Source organism: Acomys minous, assembly GCF_964271855.1.
Source record: "Acomys minous genome assembly, chromosome: 1".
Taxonomy (NCBI): domain Eukaryota; kingdom Metazoa; phylum Chordata; class Mammalia; order Rodentia; family Muridae; genus Acomys; species Acomys minous.
In genome coordinates this window covers 11,901,735-11,924,555 of record NC_140483.1, presented here as the reverse complement: position 1 = coordinate 11,924,555, position 22,821 = coordinate 11,901,735, and the positions used below count along the sequence as shown (strand labels likewise).

Here is a 22,821-nt window from a genome sequence, read left to right as displayed (position 1 = left end):
CTTTTTTTTTTTTCTGTAAAAAACACCACAACCAAGACAACTCATAGAAAACATACTAATTATAGTTCCAGAGGGTTAGAGTCTGTGATAGCGTGGCAGAACATGGTAGCCAACGGCTCAAGCAGCAGCTGAGAGTTCACATCTTGATCCAGTTCAAACCTCAAGCTCATATCCAATGACACACACCCCTCCTACACACAAGGCCACACCTCCTAATCCTTCCCAAAGTGTCACCAACCAGGGACCAAATATCAAATATACGAGCCTATGGGGGCCGTTCTCATTCAAGCCACACAGATGAGGTTTTCCCCAGTTCATTTGCTGCCATCTTGCCCTGTGATGTCCTTGTCCTGATGTGTGGCTGGAACTCAGTCAGCACTCATGTAATGAATGAACTATGCAATTTGTCACATTTAATGACTATGGGAAGCAACCATGTAACGGATTACAGAATACAAACTCAAAATGGTCTTATTTCCTGTTTTTAAACTATTTGAGAATTTTTCTTGTTACCATCTAGAATCATTTCAATTGCTTTATGTAAACACACGGTGGCTTTGAAGTTTTGAAGAAGGAAGGTACTTTACGTAATGTTTGTTACTATTTTGCTCTTACTTATCACAGTGTTTGCAAACGGATTGGGTTATAACAGAGCAAAGCACCAGTGTCGGGTAATTTACACAGGAACTAACCAGTCCCCTCTTCCAGCCTCCACTTTCCCTAATCTAAGATGCTGTCTAGAGGTGTGACCTGTGGTGGGAGCAGGATTTAGACAAGCACAGCCTCGAAGAAGGAACTGTAGCTGCGTGTGCACAGCAGAGTCAGTGAGGACGTGTGAGGCCAGCCACTGCCAGCCTCAGACCCACAGTCACCTGGAGTGAACCCGCACCTTTAGCTTCAGCATTAACTGTGTGTGTGCCTGGGTGCAGCTCCATGCCCGTGGCTGGGCATTTCCCAATGATTTCTCCATCACCGCAGACGATGTACTACATTCTGTTTGAAATTCTGGAGGTGACCAGCCTGGAAGCTCCTTAGCTGCTGCCCAGCAAGCCACAACACAGAGAGGACTGCACTGAACTGGTAACAGGAGCTAGATGAGCCAATTAAAATGGTGCTTTTCACACAAGAGGTGGTTAGGTACCAATGCAAACATAAGCACAAACTAAATATGTCAAGGAAATTAACTCAGGAAGCAAAGAACTGATGCAAATGTCATTTAAAAGTATTACCGTAAGAAAGAATTTGTACTATACTAAATCTGCTACTAGTTAAGTGTACAAAATAACTCCCCCAATCCAGTGAATATGTAAGTAAAATTGCTTTTATTTTCATAAATAAAAAGATTAATCATTATATAAACATTGAGCAGAAGTAGCATGTGAGCTGTCCTTCCTCATATGAAATACATGCAACATGAACGTACAGCTCCATCACTCTACAGCCCCCAGGCCGCTGCTTTATGTCCAGAATCCCCCAAATCCCCAATACCACTTCAGAACCTTCCAGAATGGGGTCTGTTAGGCATCTGGTGTTACCTTTGCAGTCAACAGAGGACTTCTCATCTGATCGTGTGAACACTGCCAATTATGGTTTTAAACAGCTGCATGTACTGGCCCTTACAGAGGCACTGGATGTGTTCTACCCATGAACGCAGGCAGTTTAGTCCACAGAGAGCTCATCGTGAAGAATCACTAGCACCTAAAACAGTCCTGTAGGCAGAGTCAACAGGCGGCAGCAAGTACTAGTTAACATTTTGTCAGGAACTGGCATTTAGCAACAAGTGACTCTGTAGTAAGGGGAGGGGGCAGAAATTTTTTTCTATAGGCAGCAAAATAAAAAGTAACTCAGTTTACTCCAACCAAGTACTCTGAGAGCTACAGCTTCAAATATTAGACACTGCAAGCTGTAACAACATCGCTACATTCTAAACAAACAAAAACTTATTGATTCTATGTAGCTTTTCAAAGAAGTGTAAACTATGATACATGATTTTTTAAGTACAATCTTGATTGACAGGTATAATCTGTTCATTCTTCATCATGAGATGTATATTCCTGTTTCAATACTTTGTGGAGATTGGTGTGTTTCTCACAAGGTTGCTATAGGGATGCAGTGGTTTATCTACAAGCTTGTACACTGGCACACAGTAGGCTCTCATGGAAACTATTATTCCTAAGTGAACCAATATGTCACCTATAAAAGGAAGTTACAATGCCAGGAGAGTAACCAGCTAGGAGACACCTACAGACATGCTACTTAATAAAGCTTCACACATCCACTCGCCTCCAGTTTGCGGATGTAACCAAACTGTGTAAGAACTACAACCCACTTGGAAGATCATAGTTTATATGTCTCTAGTCTAACCTTTTGCCGCTGTGGCCTTTGGCCTAAAGCCAAGCAATCCTGATAGGATATATATTGAAGAAAACCATGTTAAGAACACAATGTATACCCAAATCGGGTAACAAAGGGCATTTTCTGAAGACACTTCTAACAAAGGAGTTATCGGTGAGTTCCAGGACAACCTATCTTGGCTGAGCTTACAAAGGCTTTCTTTACAACATACATCTTCTACTTCATCTAAACAGACTTTCCATTCTCTTTTTAATTTCTCTCTACGCAGAAACACCAAATGCTAGTACAGAGCTTTACCCCTGATGTAAGAAATTCTTTAGAAAAGGTTCTTGTTTAAAAAAAAAAACAAAAAAAAACCCCACCGCCTGGTTACTAAGGGTGACTAGGGAGTGAGGGGCTGTGCCTGTGAGGGAAAGGTCTGAGGGCAGCAGACCTGTCACCGCCAACTTTCAAATATGTTACACATTCTAAACACTTGATTTTCTAGTAATGTGTAGTCTCTACTAAATGTAAGGAAAGAATTTGCTCTGAAGGTTTCTGATTTTAGGTCCAATTCTTTTCCCACCAGAAGATTGCATTAGACTCTGATCTAACAAGTCAGTAAGGAGAGGTGAACCCATCTCTTTTCAAAACACTCTTCTGGTATCAAACAAGAAGGAAAAGAAACATTTTTGTGAGGATAAAAAACATTAACATGAAACGTACTATCTAGAGTTCAAAAAAGGTCCAGTCCCCCATATGCTCATTAGAGGCATAAAAACAACCCTTCCAAATATTGTCCTGATTAAAAATGCAAAGCCAAGAACCAAAAGCACGGAATACCTCTATGTTAAAAATCAAGAATAAATAAACTAAAGGCCAAGTCCCTCTGAAGCTAATAGTTATCCTCTGGGCCTCAGAGAAATCAAAAAAGTGAAGTCCCACAGTTAATCTACGGACTAGCAGAGATTTCGAACATCACTCTTAAGAGACAGAGCACCCGGTGTCCTTTTGAGGTTTGATATCTGGCTCTTTTACAGGTTTTACTTCTTCTTCCGGTTTGGGTTTGACCTAAGGAGAAAGAAAACAGGGTAAATATGCAAATGAAGACTCAGAGAACCCACAAAGATCTCCTCTACTTCAGACCTTCAAAGGCACTGTACTTAAAGGACAGCAGCGAGGCTAACCATGCCATTCCAGAGGCTGCATTTTAAAATGCTGCCCATAGGCAACACCCCAGTGGATGGGAACGTAGACTGAGGGGCCCAAGTGCAGCACTTCTCTATAATATTTCCAGGAAGAAACAACTCAGCAATGGAATCCTAGAATGTGGAGATGATTTACGGCACTATAAGCTATCTTTGAAGGTACTGTTTTAGAGACTTGATATGAAGCAGAGATGGTTATTTTAAGGAGTAGTTGTTTGGGGAAGAAACTGGGTAAAATATGCAATTTCAAGGGAGGACTGTGCTTGTAAAGCAAACCATACTCTTTCTGTCACAGATCCCTAGTCTTTTGGTAATTAAACATAAAGCTTTTGGTTGCGTTACCATTTGACTTAGAGCACCATGGGGTGCTTAGGTACAAATGAATGTAAAAGCATTGTTTTATTCCTGGAGGATTAATAGAATGCTGAAGTTAAACTCAATCTTCAAATACCCAGTGTCAGACAAGGCACCGCTATAGCAACATCAACACAGTGCCCTGTCCCCCATGTTCTTCTTATAGAAAGCACTGACAAGTTGTAAAAATGAGATACTATGTTAAAATAATGTTAGTAAATTAAAAAGAAAACCTGAAGACACTGAAGGTTCAGGGCTACTCCTGAGCGCAATCCACAACAGATCACATCAACACCGCTGTATGCTAACTGAGCACTTAGACAAACACAGAGCCTTGCTGAAGTAGACAAAGCCATCAAACGCTAGCTCTATGTTCTTCCTAAACCTCTGTGATGGGATGGAAAAAACCAGTTCTCATACACTGTCATCCTTGGGTCTCTTGGTGAGATCAAACGCAGCCAGCGCTTCCGGTGTCCAGTGAGCACTCATGGGAGGAAATTCAAAAGGCACAGGCTCCACAAGCCCATAATTTGCTTTGAGTTCCAGTTGTGGGGCTTCAGTTGGAATTTTTTGAAAGTAACTGCAAAAGGCAATTTAAAGAGTGATTTATTCATTTATTTAGCAACTACTGATGCACCTAATATGTTCAAGGCCAACGATGAGTATGACAGTTCTCTGCCCCGGGCCCAGTCACAGATGACCAGGTGAGAAAGCCAGGAAGCCTACCAGCTACAGTACAACACCATGGAAGCTTCCAAGGATACAAAGAACACGAAGAGGGACAGTGGGCCTGGCTTGGGGGTTCAGTCTATTTTCAAGGGAAATAATAAAAGCTAAACCAGACAAGAGAAAAGTTCAGTGTGACCCAATGCAGAGCGTCCCAAGAATGTAAAGAGGCAGGCAGAGAAAAGACTGAATGAGTCTCCCATCCTACAAAGGCACGGAAATACAGTTTGCATACTGACTTACCAATAGGCTTAGTCTTACTGCCTGAAAGACCAGGGAGAATTTTAAGAAAATTAAAATTTCTGCTTTATAGTTAGCTCAAACCAGAGTGAGACAAATATACAAAAGAAGTTGATCTGTCTCTGTCTGTCTGTCTGTCTATCTGCCTGCCTGCCTGTCTGTCTCTCTCTTTCTCTCTCTCTCTCTCTCTCTCTCTCTCTCTCTCTCTCTCTCTCTCTCTCACACACACACACACACACACACACACACACAGAGAATTAACATATGGAAACAAAGAGAAAAATAAATCTTTATAGGAGTGTTGTGATGAAATAAACTTTATATTAACAATTCACATTTAAATTTTATATGTAAATAAAAGGCCTTACAAACAACTTTATCACCAATTTAAAGAGAAAATGAATACTAAACTTAGACACAACTTAAGACAGCCTTTGGGACTAGAGATACATGTCCTAAGACACAGTGCTTTAGCGGTGACGCCATGTACTAGTGTAAGGGGCAGCACTCACATGAACCCATTCTCTCGCTGACACTTGTCCAGCGTATTCTTCACCAGGCTTCCGAGCTTCCGAAAGAACAGGTGCCCTGACGGCTTGGCCGTTGGTCCTGGTCCTTTGGTTTCCCCGTACTCCTTGCACAGGGCTTCCGCCTCTGTGTACACTGCAGTGAGGACAAGTCTCAGAATAACTACGCCCTGCTTGCGACTACTAAAGGCTTTAAGTCAGCTGGTTCCACCTGCTACAAAAGCAATGCCAATGACAACACGGCCAGAAGGCAGCATTAGTTTCTAGAAGCTCCAGGATTAAGTTTTGCTTTTTTTTCTCTTTTCTCCAAATACGTTGCCCATTCCCTTTCATGAACTCAGCCAGAATCTACTCATTTTCTTTAGAATAAAAGATTTTTTTTAAAGATAATCCAAAAATCTGATCTTAAAAAAAAAAACAATCACTTGTGCACCTGGATGAGAATTTATTTCTTCTGTTATTGAAAGTTGTTTGTTGTATAACCAATTTTATGGATTAATTTTCTTAAATCTCTGAGAAAAGTTTCTTTTTTGTAATTCTAACATGCTTGGCTGAATGACAAGTTAGAATCTGCATGGCTATGAGAATAATGTTTTTCACAATTCTTCCCTTCTGTTTCATAGTCCTGAGGATGAAATCCAAGGCTTTGCCTCTGTCCTCATGGGGCTCTACCAGTGGGATGCACAGCCACACAGTCCAATGGTTTGATAATTTATGACATTAATTAAAATGAAAATTTATTGTTGTAGAAACATCTCTTCCCTAAGAGAGGTCAGAGAATTTTGTAAAAAAGGGTTCTATTTCATAATGAGACTACATAGACCTCTTATACTTTTATCTTAGGGAGTCATAACACAATCTGAAGAAATGAGTTCTTAATTACAAGTAGATTCATATGTGCTGATAAGAAACAAATTTCATTTATGCCTGTAACAACCAGCAGACAAGAATAAAACTGAATAAAACTATGGTTATGCTTGAAAGTGTCATTGATAACTTAACAAATAAAGCTTCATTCATGAGTTAAACCTAAAAAAAAAAATAGAATAAAAGATTTTTAAAAAAGGAATTAAAATTCTATAAGCAAAACTTACATTTTTCTGCTTCTTGGAGAGATCTGATTGCTTCTCCACATTTATCACTAGCCAGCAGGGTCTGGCCATGGTAACAATATGCCTGGTAAAAGAAACATTTTCACATATTCTGTCCTCCCACTTACATGGCAAATAAACTCACTACTTGGACTATCGACACAATCCTTTGCATCATTTACTTGAAGTAAAATTCCCCCATCTCTGTCTAAACAAAAAGTAGAATTAGGTCCAGCCCTGATGCAACGTAGGGTTCTAATTATGTTCCAAGAATAAAACCCGATAGCTGAGACTTCTTTTAAAATTTAGGACAGAAGTAAACAAAGGAGAAAATTATTTGTTAGGCACATGTAAAGGAAAAGGGTAGTGTTTGGAGATGACAGAAGTGTGTGTGTGTGTGTGTGTGTGTGTGTGTGTGTGTGTGTGCATGTCCCCTGCAGCAGGGTCTTCTATAAGTCAGACTGGGTTGAAGATTCTTCAGGCTCAGTTTCAGATGCTAGGGTTACAGGCATGTGTTGTCATACCTAGTAAAGACCACAGGTCTTAAGAAAAATGCATTAGCATGAAAGTGAACTCTTTAAAATCTGTTGACACAGACACTCAGTGTTGGGCCAGAGTATGTTGGAAAACATGACATGTAAGGGATATTTACTTAACTCTAAAAAAGGTTTTATCTGCCTCTCACATAGTAACATTCTTGAAGCAAGTTTGGTGGTTGATTAACTAGTAAGGAACTTCTAAAATGGTGCATACTGGTGGTTTTCACCTAGGTGATACACACTGCATGGTACACCTTAAGAGTAAAATTAATAAATGACAACAAAATCAGTGTGAGTCTAGAGGAGGTGTGCGCGAGGCAGGGTGCACTGCTGTTTTGCTGTGAGGCATGCAGGGCTGGCTGCTGGGATTTCAGATGTGCACTACCGCATCCAGCTTGACATGGCCTCTGGGGATCTGAACTCAGGTCTTCATGCTTGCTTCACAGGCACTTAACCTACTGAGCCACTGCCCAGGCCATGAAGATTAGGATTTGTTGATACTCTTGTCAAACAACGGAGAGAATTCTCACTATGTATCCAGTCTCCAGCTCTCCATCTTTTCCTCCCACCCACTCCCGCCAGTGAACATCTACTGAGCGCTGCCTGTCGCTGCTTGTTGCCGATGACTAGTGAGGAGACGAGAGGCCTGGCCATCATGGGGCTGGACTCGCTGTCTGGAGGGGCACTGCTACTCACGTAAGCTGTGTAGAAGCACATCTTCAAGTGGAGGTATTTTCTCCATTTGGCCGAGTATGCAGGCTCCAAACTGGATAAAGTATGATCTAAAGTTACATTTTAAAAGCAAAGTATCATTTCACCCCGTTTCACTGGAACGCTGCTTAGTTCTGTGTCCTGGTGCTAAAGCAGAACGTCACCTAGTCTAAGCTCAAGCTTTCATACACTAGGAAAAAAACCCTGAATACTTAACGTGATTTATTCCCCATAATTACATGTCTGAACCTCTTCACTCTGGTGGTTAATGTAGCTTTAAGTTAATGACACATGACAGGACTAAGGATTTCAAAGCAAGTCCTTCTATCACAGCTTTAAACCTGTATCTGTTACAGCCAGGCACACAGCAGGCTATTTGCCTGCCAGGAACAACTCCTGTCCATTCACTCATTACTGAACCATGCATGAAAAATACACATTTACTCGCTCACATGCCTGCATGTGCTCACATAATCGGTCTTACTTTCAACTCATCACCACTGCCAGCCCTCCCTTCATTTTCTCCAAGGCCTGTACCAAGTCCTCCTTAAGCACGGGGCTAGCCTATTCCTTCACATAGCAAGCCTGTGTGTAAGCTTGGGAACTTTCTTTCAAAATTACAATTCAATCAAATCAGACTCACTCTGTTTTGAAATAAGACTAGAAAGCCACCTTCCTCTCACAAGCCTTTGCTAGCATGCCCACACTGTTGAGTTCCTCACATCACATCTTACATCACGGCCTGACTACAAGTTCACCACCTGCCCAGACTGTGAATTTAGTCTTATCTACTCAGTAACTAAAATAGTAACCAGGCTTCAAACAGAAACCTAAGTGAGTTTCCTAGATCACAGGACCAAGTCGGTGTTCCCATTTTCCACATGCTAGCAGTCATGTTATAGGTGTCGCCTTCTTATCTAAATAATGATTATGAATAATTATGGAACAGTTAAAAAGATCTGGACATGGTGGTTCATGCCTTAGCATTTTGAAGGCAGAAGCAAGTGGATTTCTGGAGTTTGTGGCCAGTCTGGTCTACAGAGTGAGTTCTAGGACAGCCAGGGTTAAGCAGAAAGATTCAGTCTTTTTTTTTTTTAAGATCCAGTCTTAAAAGCTAATTAACTAACTAACTACATAATATATACAAACATATATACATACATATTGTTTTAAAGACGGAAAAAAAGAAAAGAAAAGAAAAAAGGCAAAGGCTGCATATAACTGGCTATAGCTGGTGGAAAAGTACAATCCCGTCTTTCCCATTAGAAGTCATGTGACACATTAGCTGTGAGGTTCTGGGACTGATGCAAGTGCTCTACTACTCGCTAGATTCCAAGCTCCTCATACATTAACTTATAACACATTAGTTACTTAACATGTATATGTGCACATTTGTGTCTGAGAGGAGCCTGTACATGTATATGCCCTGTAGGGGGAAGCTATTCACATTGTCTCTTGAGACAAGTTCTGTTTACTTTTACCTGGAACTTACTGATGGAGCGAGGCTGGCTGGTTAGCAAGCCACAGCGGTCTCCTTGACTCCTCCCCTCAGCTATAAGATCACAAGCACATGCCATCACATTGGCATTTTCACATCTTTGAGATCAAACTTAGGTCCTAAAGCTCATACAGCAAGCACTTTTCCCACAAAGCTTTCCTCCTAATTTTGAGACGAATTACCCAGGATAGCTTTGATCTTACCCTGTAGCTCAGACAGACCTTGTACAATCCTCCTGCATTGGCCTGTGGAGCAGCTGTACAGCCAGGCCTGGCCTCTTAGTTCAAACAAGGCTTTACTCTAAGTGTTGTAATGGAAAATGTGCGAATCTTTTCTTTCCTTTTCAGCAAATATCAAGTGAACAGGAGACTAAGGACTGGGAGTGCAGCAGCATAGCGGCTTCACCTGCTTTCTGGTAGAAGCTGGCCGTCTCGTACGCGAGAGCAGCAATCAGTCCAGGAGCATGCTTCAGTTCAATCGCTCGGGCAATCGTTACTGTAACCAACACACAGGAATCATAATCATCAAGCTCACATCCGTCTGTGGGAAGTTTAGTCATAATAGCGAAAGACAGTCCTTTTTTTTTTTTCTCAAATTTTCATAGTTTAAAAAAATTTTTAGTATAAAATTTATAGAAAAATGTAAATTAAAAACCCCCCACTGATTTTGTGGTTCTGATACAGTATCTTTAAATCACAACCAATTATTAGCCAAGCTCAGAGAATTACTATAAAATAGCATGATATAAAAAAGAAAAAGACTTGCAAAGCACTTGATTTTGAAACACAGATAAAAAGCTTAGGAAGTTACTTTACTGTTCCCTGTAACTACAAGATGATGCCTTCGAGGTAAGTTAATGAATGGAAGAAGGAAAACAGTAAGCCCCAAACAAGAGGAAAGATAAGTTAGAGAATTCATGTTTGGGGCCCAAGCAATGGCTCACAGTTCAGAACATACAGTGCTCTTTCAGAAGAGCCAACTGCAGTTCCCAACATGCATCGCAGAAGGCCACAGCCATCTGTGACTCCAGCTTCAGGGGACTTGGAACTGCCTTCTGACTTCCAAGGGCACCTGCACACACAACCTCACCACACGCATGCACACATGCAAACACCAAAAAAATAAATCTTAAAGAAAAAATTCCAAAGATTACCATTAATGCTGTCAAAAAAAGGTATGAGTATGGCATCAAAATCCTCTTTAAAGAAGTATTAGCTAGAAGGAACTCTCCTGCTGATAGCAAAGGAAATTTTAAAGGTAAAATGACCCTCACAAGTCAATACTTAAAACTTGACACATAATACAGCTGAATCTGAAAATCAAACTCAATATAAATATTCTTAAAAACAAACACCTCACAGTATTCAGAATACCTTCTTGAGCCTCTGCCTGGCACTGGATGACGTAAGCATCTATGAGCCGAGCCTCTAAGTCCCGCCCCTTTTCTGCTGGTGTAAGAAGCTTGGGTATATGACTTTCCTAGAGAGAAAGAGCAGAAACAAACATGTCAAGTTTCCTCTTAACACTGTTGTCAGAGGTGAAGATGCAACGTATGGGACATTCAACCTTGAGACTCTCTAGGAACCTAAAAGAGCAGACCAAGGAGCAGCAGCTATAAGCTCATAGGCAAGGTGAGGTCTTGAGTATTCAAAGTGAACTTTAAAAGAAAGCCAATGGCAAAATTTAGGTTTTATCTTAGAAAGTACTTAGCTGCAATAGTAGCCACAAGTCTCTTTTGTACTATGAATTGTCCATTTACAGTAAGAACCAATGACGGAGAGGAGATACTACAGGATCTAAATCTGACTCAGCATGACTGACACCCTGAAGCTGCCTCCCAGAAGCCCTCAGTGATGAGGGGTTTTAGTCAGAAGGAAGCAGGACAGTCTCAGAGGAAGACACATTGTTTTTCCTCAGAGTTCCCATCCCATCTTCAGGCTATTGGATACAGTTAGAGCACAATGGTTGGCTGGCCAGTGAGAGAGCCAGGATGCAACCTTACAGTACAGTCTGTGGAACTGTGACTGCTCCTGACAGCGTCAGAGCGCAATGTGTAACAGCACAGACATGTTTATGCTTTGTTTGCACTCAGGGTGAAGAGACAGAAAAGTAAGCATGAGCACATCACTTCTGCCCTCAGCCACCTGAGACTGGGCTGAATCTCGAGACATTGCCCTCGCCACCACTCCCTGGGCAATACAGAATGAGCGCTCACGAGCACTACACAGTGCTAGACATGAGACATGACCTCAGGACACAGGGTGCATGGTTTGCATGCAGATGCCACACCATTTTAGAAGAGGCACTTGGTAGCTGGAGTTTGGTATGGAGATGTGGAAGAGGTGCTCTGTTCTTGAACCAACTCCCTGAGCTCCTAGAGGGACCGATCTACCTCCTTGCACAAGGGGATCACTAATCCCGCCACTCAGTTCAAGAATTAACACCCCAGCCCCATCCCGACACACACACTTTACCTTTAAATGTTTAAAAATTCCAGCTGCGATCTTCAGGCTGCGATGGACCTCTTTGGCTTCATCTTCTGTTATGCTTTAAGACAGTGGTCATGTTAGTTAGAGGATGAGTCTGATTCCTGGTGCTCGTGCTGTGAGCCAGCTGTGCACGCTGTGCATTCGCTGTCTTCTTGGTGAGCCTCAGCCATGCTGAGTGCCGATACATCATCAGAACATCAAGGCTGCAGAGGTGGCTCAGTGGCTAAGAGCACTTGCTGCTCTTGCAGAGGACTTGAGTTCAGTTCTCAGCGCCCACGTCAGGTGGCTCACAATTGCCTGTGACTTCAGTTTTAGGGCAACTCCATGCTTTTGGGCACCCCCCCATGCATGTGCATATACCCACAGACACATAATTTAAAAATATCAGAAAGCCAAATTAGTTATTTGTGTTTATTACTAGTTTTCTTCCTTAAAAAGAAAAAAAAGTATAATTTAACACTAAAAAATAAAATAAAATAAAAAGCACATGAAACAAATCCCAAGGCTCTGCAGTTGAGTAGAGACTTTGCCTAGAAGTAAATGCTAAACAGTATTCTTTTCTTTCCAGATTGCTCTGTCACAAACTATTATGAGCTGAATACATACGGTGGATTTACACACTACACTGGTCATTTGAACCACTTTACATCAGCAAACATAATTTGTTTTTAAATGGCTGCATATTATTATGTATGGTGAATCATAACTAATTTGCCAGATTCCTAATTCTGTATCCATGTAGTCACTACAGCAGTTGTCTCTTTTAATACTACAATTCTTAAAAAAAAAAAAATACTGTTATTCCTTTATTCCTCCATGTGTGTGAGTGGAGGTCACGGACAAGTCTGTGGGCTCGGTTCTCCTTCCATCTTTTTTCTGAGTTATGGAGGCCAACACAGTGCTTTGTCAGGTGGCAAGCGCCTTTACCCACTGAGCTACCTCAGCAACTGGACTATAAAATTCCTGGGTCTTCTGAACATTTTTTTCATATATAACTATAAGCCTCTATCGTTTTTAATGAATTGCCTACTCATATCCTTTACTTTCAACTGACTTGATGGTATTTGTTGGTTCTTGAGATTATACATTTAAAAATGGACAGTTTGTAATGACCAAATCTGTCACTGTTTTTAATTTTTGTTTATTGTTTACAATAGTTATTTTATCTATTTATTTGTTTTTTTATTTTGGGTTTTTCAAGACAGGGTTTCTCTGTGTAGTCCTGGCTGTCCTGGAACTTGCTCTGTAGATGAGGGTGGCCTCAAACTCAGAGAACCACCTGCCTCTGCCTGCTGGGTGCTGGGATTAAAGACGTGTGTAACGAGCCAGGCAAGTGGCTCAAAACTGTAATTGCAGCACTCAGGGAGGCAGAAAAGGCATGTTCAACAATGTCTGGCTTTGTTTACAGTATATTAAATATAGTCAAACATTCAGATTAAAAATGAGCTCTTGATTTGGGGCCTTACTTGGACCTATCATGTAACAAGATTATGAACATTTTTCATAGTAGAGTGCATGGGTGGTAAGACAGCTTGCTGCACAAGCTAGCAACGTGGAATCAACCTCAGGGACCCATGTAAAGATGGAAGGAGAGCACAACTGCACAAAGCTGACCTCTGACCTTCACATACACCTTAGCATGTGTGCCTCTCTCCCACCCCAATAACAATAAGTAAAAATTCAAAGGACTAAACTGTAGTACATAGATATGAACAATGACTCTTCCACTTACTTCAAATGGAACATTTTAACACATAGCCCAAAATAATACAGACACGCGCAACCTTTGCTTTCTAACTTACTTTTCTTTTCCAGCCAATCTTGAAGCATATTTTGTATACCATAATGCAACATTAAATCCCATGGAAATCAGTTCAAAAACAGCATCCTGCTGGGCACTGGAATTAAAAATGAAATAATTAAATTGTGTGAATTATGATGACACTGCTATCAAAGCTTACGTGGCTTAGCAGGTGACAAGCCTGATGGCCTGAGCGCAGTGCCTGGGACCAAGTGGTTACAGAAGAGCACTGATTCCTGCGTGTTCTCTCCTACACTTTACCATGGCATGCAGGCACACACACGTACACTTCACCACCACACATAATAAATAAAATGTAATTTTTAAAAAATTATAAACATAGAAGGTAGGGGTAGTGACTCACGCCTTTAATCCTAGTACCCAGGAGGCAGGTGGATCACTGTGAGTTTGAGGCCAGCCTGGTCTACATAGTGAGTTCCAGGACAGCCAGGGCTGCATACTGAGACTCTATCTCAAAAACAAACAAGCAAACAAAAATATAACTGGCACACATAGACACAGGTAATGAACAATCTAAATATATGGTCGAGAACTGTCTCAGTTTGCTTTCTATTTGCTAACACACACACACACACACAAACACACACACACACACACACACACACACACACACACACACACACACTCCTCAAACCAAAACCAACCAAGCAACCAACTAGGGAAAGAAAGGGTTTATTTCACCTTACAGGTTAGAGTCCAACATAAAGTCACAACAGAACTCAAGGCAGCAGGCTGGAGGCTGGCGCTGAAGCAGAGGCCACGGCGAGCACTGCTTCCTGGTTTGCTCCCTATGGCTTGCTTAGCTTCCTTCTTATTCAACTCTAGACAACCTGCCAGGGGTGGTAAAACCCAGGGAAGGCTGGACCCTCTTCACACGAATCATTCATCAAGACAATGATCTGCTAACTGGCACAAGTATGAACTATGTACTTCACAGTAACCATGGAAACGTAGTCCCCAAAGCTACGTAGAATAGTTCCACAACTATGTATTTCTGAGACTCGGAAAGTCAGAAAGCTTAGGATGGAGTCCAAACATTTAAATACGTGTGTGTGTGTGTGTGTGTGTGTGTGTGTGTGTGTGTGTGTGTGTGTGTGTGTGTTCCCGTCTATCCACACCATGGAGCATGTGTGGCCATCAGAGGATAACTTGCAGGAACTGGTTCTCTCCTGCCATGTGGGTCTTGAGAGCAAACCCTGGTCAGCAGGCCTGCAGTCAAGCACCCTTACTCAACGCACCATCTCACCAGCCCCAGCTTTGCTAGTTTATCTGATGTCTTATGAATAACTATCTTCTCTCATTTGGATGTGTGTGTGAGCGTATGTGTGTGTGTTTGTATGAAAGAGAGAGGGGGAAGAAGAGGGGAGAGAGGAAGAGAGAGGGGAGGGGAGAGAAGGAGGGAAATATTTTGATTCTGAGGATCAAATCCAGGGCCTTATACATGCTAGACCATGGTCCACTGTTGAGCTACACTCTTATTTTAGAACACTCAATTTCAATAGTGCAATCTAAATAGTAGTGTGACCATGTGTGGTAGTTGAATAGGAATGCCCCCCCCCCATAGTCATGTGTTTGCTGGGCATAGGGAGTGGCACTGTTAGGAGATGTGGCCTTGTTGGAGTAGGTGTGGCCTTGTTGGGGGAAGTGTGTCATTGCAGGGGCTGGCGTTGAGGCCTCCTATGCTCAAGCTACACCCTGAGTGGCACACAATCTGCTGCCTGCAGATCAAGATGTAGAGCTCTCAGCTCCTTCTCCAGCACCGTGTCTGCCTGCACGCTGCCATGCTTCCTACCATGATAATGGACTAAACCTCTGAACTGTAAGCCAGCCCCAATGAAATGCTTTCCTTTATAAGAGTTTCCCTAGCCATGGTGTCTCTTCACAGAATAAAACCCCAATTAAGACACCATGAACTATGAAAAAGTTATTTTCCCACTAGGTGTGGTGTTCACTCCTGCAATGCCAGCACACTGGAGCCTAAGACAGGAGGACGACCTTGAGTTTCAGGCCAGCCTGGAACTGATAGATTTGAGATCAGTCAGAACTAGAGTGAGATTGTCTTGGCACAAATACACATGGAGTACAATTTCTACCAACTATGACATACAGTGTCATAGGTACTGACTATTGGGTACATAAGGTTACATCACATAATTTTTTTTAATTTTATCTCTTTTTTGAGACCTATTCTGTTGCTCAAGTTGGCTTCAAGATCATGATCCTCCTGCCTCAGCCTTCCCACTGTTCAGTTATCAGCATGTGCCACCACACTTAGCTTAATCACATAATTCCTTACCACATCTCATGAAATGCAGAAAAAACAAGGGACAAAAAAACAACTAAGCAAACCCCCCCAACCCTCCAGTAACATAGAATCAGTATTTCGAATGATGTGGGGAAGGCACTAAACTTATATTATTCAAGCCATCTTATGGCCATTTATTTATCTACTTATTTATTTGTGTTTGTGGGTACACATGTACCACGAGGTATGTGCGGAAGTCAAAAGGCAAATTATAAAAGTTGGCTCTCTCCTTCTATGTTTATGTGATTTCTGGGAATTGAACTCAGGGTGTCATGCCTGGCAGGACACACCTTTATACACTGAGCCATCTTGCTGGCTCCCTTTCTCTTTTTTATTAAACAAAGATCTAATGGAGCTAGAAGATAGCTCAGATGTTAAGAGCACTGGCTGCTCTTCCAGAGGCCCTTCGTTCAGTTCCCAGCAACCACATGGTGGCTCATAACCATCTATAATGAGATATGGTGCCCTCTTCTGGCAAGCAGGTACACATGCAGGCAGAATGTTGTATACATAGTAAATAAATAAATAAATAAATCTTAAAAAAAAATCTATGGACATTTTAATAGTCAAATCCTGTATTAAAAAAAATAAAGGTTAGCACTACAGTAATCTATTATTAATAGTTGAATAATGAAAAAGGTGTGAAGAGAAGTTTTAAGACTATAAACATAACTAGAAATGAGAGAAGAAAAATACAGTTGTTTTTGTTTTTGTTTTTTTTAACTCTTTATTACCATGACTTTAATAATCTACTGTAGAGAAAAATCAGTCTTTAAACATTCCATACTTTGTGTGAATAATTATATATTTTATGATTTTATTCTTAAAAAAAAAAAAAACCCTGTGGTCCCTCAACAGCAGCCATTCAAGTTCTTCTGAAGGTAATAAAAGTTCTTGAGAATTGGGGTTATTTGTTGGTACCACAAAGTTTACCTGTCCTGACAAATACATACTGTTCATACCCTGAGAGTCAGCTCATGGTCACTAGATTCAGGTTTGGAGGAGGATTCAGAATAAGTATAATTTATTCAGGTAAAGGTAGGAAATAAGGAGAAAAAAGAAAAACATAATGTCTTTGAGAACTTCAAGTGGCTGAAAAAATACACACAGTTTTGGACTGCAAACTGGGTGTTATTAAAAAAAAAGGTGTTTAAATATTTATATTATCTCAAAAGTAGATGTTTGTTTGGTAGAAACACATAATTTAAAATGTAATAGTACACACTTTAGTTTAAGTCAATGTTTTAGTTAGTTTCCTAGGAAGGGAAATGTTTGACAGGCTTCTATTTTCTTCTTCAAATACACTGGTGAATAGTTAAAAACAGACTTCGATTTAGGGCCTCACTAGGTCTGCTCACCTCGGAACGTGGCCTTGTAATGTATCAGTCCACTTGAAAGTCTGAATGTATCGTAATTTGCTTTCCTGGGTAGAGTCGCCCAGTGAATTTATGAAACCTGCAAAAAAGATGTATTTTACTTTTAGGAAAAATATGTGTACTGGTTAAAATAGTATTCATACATAGCAGGGCATGATGGTGCACGCCTCTGATCCTAGCACTTGCACTTGGAAGGCAGAGGCAAGGGATTTCTGTGGGTTCAAGGCCAGCCAGGACTACAAAGCGAATTCTAGGACAGCCAGGGCTATACAGAGAAACTTCCACCTCCCACCCCCCACCCCAAATTTATTCATACAATTACTTTTCCAAGTGGCTGAATGAAATTTCTGTTATCTTTTTCCCTTCCATATTTTTCATATTCTGGTAACAGAATATAAAATGTGTACATATCCAACTTTTAGAATACTAGAAAGACCATGTACCACCAGTACAACGTCACATTCTAAGACCCAAGCATTCCGAATACAGCCTGGGAGACTAAATTATCCAAATACGAAAAGTTAAACGTACACGTCCACACAGTTGGTCTTTAAGGACACTCAGGTTTGTAACAGTAACTAACCTTGTAAAAGTGAGAAATACAAGTCTGCCGCACTCTTCATCGCCTCTGGATTACAGCTCAGGTCAGTGAAGAGTTCGAGGAGCCGAGTCCTGGATGATCTCAAGTCACTTGCATCAACAGACAGTAAAGTAAGTCAGTCGTGTGTCTAAGACTACGTAAAGACAGCGCAGAGCCTACAACTTAAAAGCAGCAGAACAATGCCCATAGGCCCACCGCTACCTTCTATAAAATAGTCAAAATTTCTAGTAACAATTGATTCAAAAGTTATATAATAATAAACTCAGTCTAATTAAAGGGGTAGTGCTTACACCCAATTGTGCAATTAAAATGTTGAAGTTATTTTTATAAAACAGTGTTTGTTTCTCTTAGCTTATGTCTTACCTGGCTATCACAAATAATTGAGACTTACAATACAAGGCTTCAGAACAGCCTGAGCAGTTTAAGTTCATTCTTAACCCTCTATGCTATTTTGTCTCATTCCAGCAAAATCTGCACTGTGTAGCTTTCCTTGGCTCCAGCTCCTTCCTCCTTATCTTCCTTGGACCTCTTCCCAAGGCTGAAAAATCCCCTGGTTCCATCTGCTACTTCCTCTCCTAACTCCTCCTTCCCGGGCTGGCAGGAAGTCCAGCCCTATTCTCTTCCTGCTCATTGACTGGTTGTAAGCTACTTTATTGACTTATCAGGGGGACAATTGGGGAGCGGTTTTCTCAGAACAAAGCTTGTAAACTGACATTGGGGTACAGAAACCAGCATTTAATCTACATAATAACCTTATGCCTACATAAAAATGTATAGGAAGTTTATAAAACTGACCAGGCATGGCACCAGAGACCTGTAATTCAGTGCTTGAAAGCGGCAAGAAGGACCCTTAGCTACAGAGCCAAGGGTAAGTGTGAATCAGCTCAGTCTACCTGGACCCTGTCTCCACTAACACGAACAACTGACTGTATTTAAAATTCATTCTTCATTCTTTAGCCAATAGTATTAGAGGAAAACAGAAATTTAATGTTGTTGTATCTGATTTTAATAACTATTTTGAATGTCTAAATTTGGCATTACACAGAAAACTCCTAACATACTGTCCAGAAGATGCAGAACTGCGTGGCCATTGTTTAAATACCTGAGCCGCCCTACTCTTCTATGCAACAGGAAGTGTCCCGTCTCCACCTTTCCTTCCTGCAGCTCCTTTACCCCATGGTCAGTCAGGGTGACTGCCCCAGTTTTGAGACGGTCCTCCCCATTCGACATTTCTTCTCTGTGGCCTCAGCTCTCTCCCACCTACAAAAACGCCAGTCTTTGGGCTCCTGATTTTTCTCTCTTGAGCTCTCTACTCTCACCTCGACAATAACTTCCTCTTCTAGATCGACACCGTCTCCAAGCTACATTCACATCTAATCCAGGAGGCAGTGAGAGTTCAAAAAATCCCATTAGACAGTGGTGGCTTGAGGCATTTAAAACAGGGCTAAGTGGCAGAAGACTAAATTTAAGTTGTAAACACACAGAATGCATAATATATATTATATACTCTGAATATTTTCAAAGTCATTTGTAAATTTCCTCATTCTAAATACATAGTGTACACTCAACCATGCACACATGTACACATGCAAATATTCATGCCTTTGCATGTGTGGATGTCTAGGTCTCTCACAGGGAGCTCTAGGCTCTGCCTGTCTCCCAAACACCTCATTCCCCAGTGCTGGGTTCGGAGGTGCACCATCTTGTCCTGTATTTATGTGGATGTGGATGTTAGGGATCTGACCTCAGGTCTCATGCCCGTGTCTAAATCACATACGTCTAAGGCATGCTTTTTTTAGTTTGCATAATTTCAAGATGAATTTAACTTTCTGCACGTTGAGCTATAGGAGATTCTCTCTTTTGCACATGAGTCTCACACACATACATACATACACACACACACACACACACACACACACACACACACACACACACACACATGACATTATTTTGCTAACTCCTGATCTAAGTTGGACAATTTATGTGAACCCCAGCTCAAGTCCTTTCTTCTATATCACTACTTTGAAGGCTATTTCAAATCACAGGAGTCTCTCCCTGCTTGGAACATAAATAATTTACTGTCTGACCCATTAACGAGACTCATATCCTACCTTGTGGATCTGTTAAAATATATAGTTTAACTCTGTTACTGCTTTAGCCCTTCTGGAACTCATTTACTGTCCTAAAATTAAGCATGTGGCCTAGATGACCAACTCGTAATCTAACCTTCATTTGTTAATGAGAAGATACAAAGTTGTCCTAAGTTTAATGTTAGGAATGTGTTGCACATTTCTGTATTGACCATGGACATTAAGAAAATGCCTTGATTTACTGCCCAGCCAACACTTCTCACGTTGTCCTAACACTTACTTGCAAATCTTTGAGGCAGGAGGACCAGTGATCATGCCATAGTAGTTAAAAGACACGGGAGCTGTAGCTTTTAACGGGTTCCTATGAAACCAATGGGTCATTTTCTCGAGCTGTGTTCTACATCCAGAAGAGACATAACAATTGAAGAAGCATTAAATAGAAAAGGACACAGTAAAAACTGGCTACTTTACAAGATACATACATTTTATGCATAAGCTATTATATACAAGCATACACATATAAACACAGCACACCACAAATGAATTTTGTCCTGGCAGTCTATTCTTAAGATTACGCTTGTATAAGAAACTGAGAATTTTGTTCATAATAACTTCAGTGATAAAACACAGTAGAGCAGTGATATTTAAACTTCAATATGCATTAAGCAAAAACACCCGGAGGTAAGTTAGTCTTGTATGCATTCTTACCGGTCTGGGGGGAAAACCTGAGATGCTGACCCTGCAGAGGGTCCAGATGACACTTCTGAAAAGCACAGCTGAGACCTTGGCTGGACGGCTGCAAATGAGAAGGCACAGTACAGATGAGCGTATTGCTCATCAGAGTCAAATGACCCAGTCATTATCACTGAGTTTACTTGAAATAAGATTTTAGAGCCATTTTATTTTCCACATATTGCTGGGGTGGAAACCTTCTATTCCCTACTCAATAGGTGGGGTATAAAATTGCTAAGAGTTCTATCATCTGTCTGTCTATCTATTGGTTTTTTGAGACAGAGTTTCTCTGTGTAGCCTTGGCTACCCTGGACTCACTTTGTAGACCAGGCTGGCCTCAAACATAGATCCACCTGCCTCTGCCTCCAGGAGTGTTGGAATTAAAGGTGTGTGCCATCACATCTGGCAAGTGTTTTTTTTTAAACAATAAAACATAAATTGATGAATAATTTCCATTACGAATGTGAAAATATGTTTAAAAAACTTAATGAAATGCCAACTTTAAAAAACTGTAGCAAAACAAACAAAAATCAGCGCTGTATTTTTTTTTCCTGAAAGTTCCTGGGTAGATAATGCATTTAGTAATACAGGAAGACTCCAAGTCAAAGCCTCTCACATCTCATTAGATTCCAGAAGAATACAGAAGCAATACTGATAAGGCAGATATAATTTAAAGATATTGCACAAATTTTTCAATCAACCTTTATTAGGAAAAAAAGTGTGGGGGTGGGTGGGTACAGTGTTCCAAAATATCTACATTATGCACCGCTCAGGTTAGACTTACTCATGGCAAAACTGGTTTGTGGAAGCGCCAGATACGCAAGGAACAGAGAATGCATTGTATACTCAGTGAAAGCCTAGGCAGATCCACCTAGGACTCAAACCATTTAACAAACCCTATCATAACACATCACCAAAACAGCATCCATACAAACCACCTTCAAAACTTACACAAATGCAGCACAAGGTGAGCCTACCATACTCTAGAGGAATTTTTGAAAATGAATTTTTCGCAACTGTTTCTTTTATTGACTGTTCTCTGCTCCATCCTTCAAACATTCCGGTGACCTGGCACTCTTCAGGTCTCAAGAACTCAGAGCGGGGTGAAGAACGACACACCCATCCTCAGGTGCCCGCAGAGCCCCCAAGTACAGCCCGGAATCCAGAACGTCACCTGCCAGACCTCCACAAGACTACCCGGCCTGGTGACACAGCCTCTCCCGACTCCAGAGCTCCCCGGCGCCCCTGGACGCCCTGGAGCCTACCGACAGTCTAGACACCACCCGCACCCACTTCCTGTTTACCGCCGGGACTCTTCCTCCCGGTGTCCTACTGAGTCAGCCGGTGGCGACCCCGCGACCCGCCTCCTGGATCGCGACCAGGCCTTAGGGTGGCACACCGGTCCTGTCAACCTCGGAAGGGCAAACAGATGATTGCCAAGACACTGTTCCGCATCTAATAGGCCTTCTGACAGCCGATAGGGATGCCGGGCGACGAGAGTCGGCCGATCTAGCTGTTAATACTATCGATCTTCCATTGACTTTAAAGGATGATGGGCATGAAGGGGGCGGGGGGGTGATCCTGTCACTGGAGTTCCGGGACCACAGGGGAGGGGGACCACAGGTTCGCACGCTTCCTGATAAGCTTACCGGGGACCTCAGAGCCCGCAACACCACTCTTCCTGCTGGAGGAAATGGAAAGTGGGACCGAGTCCGCCAGCGAGACAAGGAAGGCGCTGGTAAGCACCGAGACAACTGGGCTAGAGCGGCCGGAAGCTGGGCCAGCCGAGCGCAGACGTCACGTGACTAGAGACCGCGATAGCGGCGGAGGCGGCCGAGCGTGTCTCTGAGGGGCGGGTTCCGCCGCGCTGTCGCGGCTCCGTCGGCTCGCTTCGTCTGCCTACCCTTCCTAAACTTCGTCCGCTCTTACCTCTCGAGCGTCTGTCTGGGCCCTAGAGAGGGGAGGGATGTGGCGTAGGGTCCCCAAGCCAAGGCCCGGATGCCACTGTAGCGATGACGGCCCGGGCGGATTGGGGCGGCCTCAACCTAACTGGGGCGTGGCTTGGGGGCGTGGCCTCGGCGGGGCGGCCGCCTTGGAGCCGCTAAGTTTGGCTGTGGCGGCAAATGGGTTTGGGCGGCTCCTCGGCGGGTGGCGGTGGTGGCCTTAGCGGTTCCTCCT

At 42.1% G+C, this 22,821-nt stretch overlaps 1 protein-coding gene across 7 annotated transcripts; it reads right to left on the bottom strand.

Annotated features, from left to right (window-relative positions):
* Positions 1–1,305: 1,305 nt before the first annotated feature.
* Positions 1,306–22,805, bottom strand: BROX (BRO1 domain and CAAX motif containing). 7 transcript variants are annotated; one of them, XM_084757783.1, is made up of 14 exons: positions 22,573–22,805; positions 20,620–20,707; positions 20,192–20,308; positions 17,804–17,910; positions 17,203–17,299; positions 13,520–13,615; positions 11,703–11,775; positions 10,602–10,707; positions 9,634–9,723; positions 7,716–7,801; positions 6,484–6,565; positions 5,375–5,525; positions 4,317–4,476; positions 1,306–3,405 (listed from the first exon to the last, which is right to left on the bottom strand). In XM_084757783.1, exons 3-14 carry the CDS (start codon positions 20,290–20,292, stop codon positions 3,319–3,321), a joined length of 1,236 nt encoding a protein of 411 aa, XP_084613909.1. In that variant the 5' UTR covers positions 20,293–20,308; positions 20,620–20,707; positions 22,573–22,805; the 3' UTR covers positions 1,306–3,318. The 7 variants fall into 7 exon arrangements, with proteins under 7 accessions (XP_084613909.1, XP_084613914.1, XP_084613911.1 ...); XM_084757788.1 differs by lacking the exon at positions 22,573–22,805 and adding an exon at positions 22,293–22,417; XM_084757785.1 differs by lacking the exon at positions 22,573–22,805 and adding an exon at positions 21,948–22,195.
* Between the last annotated feature and the right edge of the window lie 16 nt (positions 22,806–22,821).

Bases quoted from the DNA above. Each gene is read 5' to 3' on its own strand.
- BROX (XM_084757782.1), bottom strand. From the start codon at position 21,702: ATGTTTGAAGGATGGAGCAGAGAACAGTCAATAAAAGAAACAGTTGCG. The intron at 17,911-20,191 runs GTAAGTGTTAGG...TGTTGATGCAAG, and splicing joins CCTGCCTCAAAGATTTGCAA to TGACTTGAGATCATCCAGGA. The intron at 5,526-6,483 runs GTAAGTTTTGCT...TCCTCACTGCAG, and splicing joins TCTCCAAGAAGCAGAAAAAT to TGTACACAGAGGCGGAAGCC.